The 3,033-nt window shown below is 38.9% G+C and overlaps 1 protein-coding gene across 1 annotated transcript; it reads left to right on the top strand.

Moving 5' to 3' along the window:
- The first annotated feature begins 350 nt into the window (after positions 1-350).
- Positions 351-1,768, top strand: LOC137707931 (protein PHOSPHATE-INDUCED 1-like). The gene has a single exon (XM_068446877.2). It carries the CDS (start codon positions 646-648, stop codon positions 1,636-1,638), a length of 993 nt encoding a protein of 330 aa, XP_068302978.2. The 5' UTR covers positions 351-645; the 3' UTR covers positions 1,639-1,768.
- Positions 1,769-3,033: the final 1,265 nt, after the last annotated feature.

Here is a 3,033-nt window from a genome sequence, read left to right as displayed (position 1 = left end):
AGATTTTTGGAGTGTCAATAACACTTCCTTTGTTAAAACAAATTGTTATAAGGACGGATCCATGACATTATTTTTTTTACACAACTGTTAACACACATTTCTGTGAATTTTCCTTTATAATGTATTTTAACGATCCAAATTATTATTATTTAGAATACATAAATCATCATTCCAAAAAATTTAGACACATACAAATACTGAAAAGGTAAAGTTGCTTATAACCGTTATATAGTTGTATTTTTGCTAGATTAAGGAAAAAGATAAGAAAACTTTGGGAACAAAATAAGGTTTGATTCTTGGTTGGACCGTTGGAGTGTGGAAACAAATAAAGAAACGCGCTTGGGAGTTGGGAGTAGCGTTCGGTCACCTTTCTTACCGCCCAAACCCCGCAAGTCGTGAATGGGAAGCCATCTCTCTCCTCTCTCCCTCTCTTTCTCAACACACCCACATTCAATTAAACCCCACCACCACCTGCTTTTTCCAATTTCTGAATCCAAAAATTTGAACCTCCTCCGGCCCTCTATATAAACACCCTCCCCACCTCTCTCGCTCCACACTAAATTCTCACTCCCTCTCTCAGGTTTTAACCCCCAAAATCTAAACTTTTTTGGGAATAAAAAAAAAAAAAAAAAAGGAAAAGAAAAAATGGGTTTTAATTCTGGTCAATGGCTTTTGAAGGTGTTAGTTGTGGCCACCTTGTTCCAAGTTTCATTCGGTTCCAGCAGATTGTTCCAAGTCTCTTTGGCAACAAGGAAGCTGAGTGAGCTGGTCCAAGACCAAACGCAGCTCCTCAAATACCACAACGGACCTCTCCTGTCCGGCAAAATTACCATCAACCTCATCTGGTACGGTAACTTCAAGCCCTCCCAGAAAGCCATCGTTTCCGATTTCATTTCCTCCTTGTCCTCCCCCTCCAAAACCACCCAACCCTCCGTCGCCGCCTGGTGGAAGACCACTGAGAAATACTACCACCTCACCTCCAGCAAAAAGTCCAACTCTCTCTCCCTCTCTTTGGGAAGACAGATTCTCGACCAAAAATACTCCCTCGGCAAATCCCTCACCACCAAACAGATTGTGGCATTGGCCGCAAAGGGCGACCAGAAAAACGCCATCAACGTTGTCCTGACATCCGCCGACGTCGCCGTCGATGGGTTCTGTATGAACCGGTGTGGAACCCACGGGTCCGCCTCCGGCGCTACCAAAGCCGGACACATCAAAGGCAGCAAGAACTACAAGTTCGCATACATCTGGGTCGGAAACTCGGAGACCCAATGCCCGGGGCAGTGCGCGTGGCCATTCCACCAGCCTATCTATGGACCTCAGAGCCCACCCCTTGTGGCTCCCAACAACGACGTGGGCCTCGACGGCATGGTCATCAACCTCGCTAGCCTTCTTGCCGGGACAGCCACCAACCCATTCGGGAATGGATACTTTCAGGGCCCAGCTGAGGCGCCATTGGAGGCGGCCTCGGCCTGCCCTGGAGTTTACGGGAAAGGGGCTTATCCTGGTTATGCCGGGGACTTGCTGCAGGACGCCACCACGGGTGCCAGCTACAATGCCAATGGTGCTAATGGAAGGAAGTACTTGCTTCCTGCACTATATAATCCTGCAACTTCATCTTGTTCCACTTTGGTTTGAAACATGAGACGGAATAATGTGTAAGCCTAATTAGGTGTTAGCTATATTCATTGATTTGTTCAAATTTTCTTTTGGTTAAACGGATTATAATGATAAAAAAATGCAAATTGATTCGATTTGCATCAGAAAATGTTGTGCCTTGAGTTCTTCTAGCTAATTTTCACGCAATTTTTTAGTATTTTAACAAATATATTTTAATATTTTAACAATTAAATTGAATAAATTATTTATTAAAAGAAAATAATTTAACAAGAATGTATTATAATTTCTAATTTGATTGATGGTTTCTGATGAAAAAGAGAAAAAGTTGAAGTAATGGTACGTGAGCTTTTGAAAAGCTGAAAGCCTCGAACGAGCATTAGAAGTTGTCTGATAATTGTATATAGCTGGAGGCAACTATGTTTCACCAGCTTTTGCCATGCCTATTTTCATAACAAAGGTTTCAACTTTCCTTTACATACATGTTTAATTTTTTTTTTTTTTTTTACAGGAAACAATAGTGTACTTCATTAATCAACACGAGTCATTACAAATGTGTCGTTGGGTACATAGCTTTAGTGACCAATAAATTGATCTAAGGTGAATTATACAAATAGACAAATAAGAGGAAACCCCTAAACAACAACCACAAGAGCTAACATACAACCGTCAAGCGCATAAGAGCTACCAGTACAGATCTGTTACAATAAATGATCGAGAAAAAAGGAGATCACATCAAGTCATCGTTTTGTTAGCAAACGCGACTACCAAAACGCATCGCACAAAGGCAAAAACCAATTTGACCAAAACAAACAGGGACACCACGGTGCACCAAGGTGAGTGGACAATGAGACATGTTGATAAAACATGAATAGCGAAACATAAAATTGTTACAAGTTCGTGTTATTTTTGTGTTAAATAACACATGGGATAAAATAATGTGCAAGTTCTACATCATAATTATTCTACTTGAACAGTTAAGAATTAAATAAATATGCTAAGTCAGATCGCTTTGAGTATCTCATATAGTTACGTTATCGATAATTTATATGGTGTTAATGTTGTTCTCTTCCTTCCGACACATTTGAGTTTCTCATATAGTTACGTTATCAATAATTTATTTAGTGTTAATATTGTTCTCTTCCTTCCGACACATTGTGTGACGTGTGAAAAATGAAGCAAAGAGGTTATTTTAATTTTCAAGGATATGTAATGATGAACAAAAATAATTTATCATGTTATATTATATATTAACTCTTTAATCTTACGCTTTAAAATGCAGAGATTTATTTTTAATATAAAGATATATTTACACTAAGATATAATAAAAAATTAATATCAAACTCATTATTCTGAATATTTAAAAATACTATACACAGCAAAGCCAAAAAGCAAAACAAAGATACTTCTATGGTT

This window comes from Pyrus communis, chromosome 15 (assembly GCF_041283825.1).
Source record: "Pyrus communis isolate YQ-2024b chromosome 15, ASM4128382v1, whole genome shotgun sequence".
Taxonomy (NCBI): Eukaryota; Viridiplantae; Streptophyta; class Magnoliopsida; order Rosales; family Rosaceae; genus Pyrus; species Pyrus communis.
This window is presented reverse-complemented; position numbering and strand designations above follow the sequence as displayed.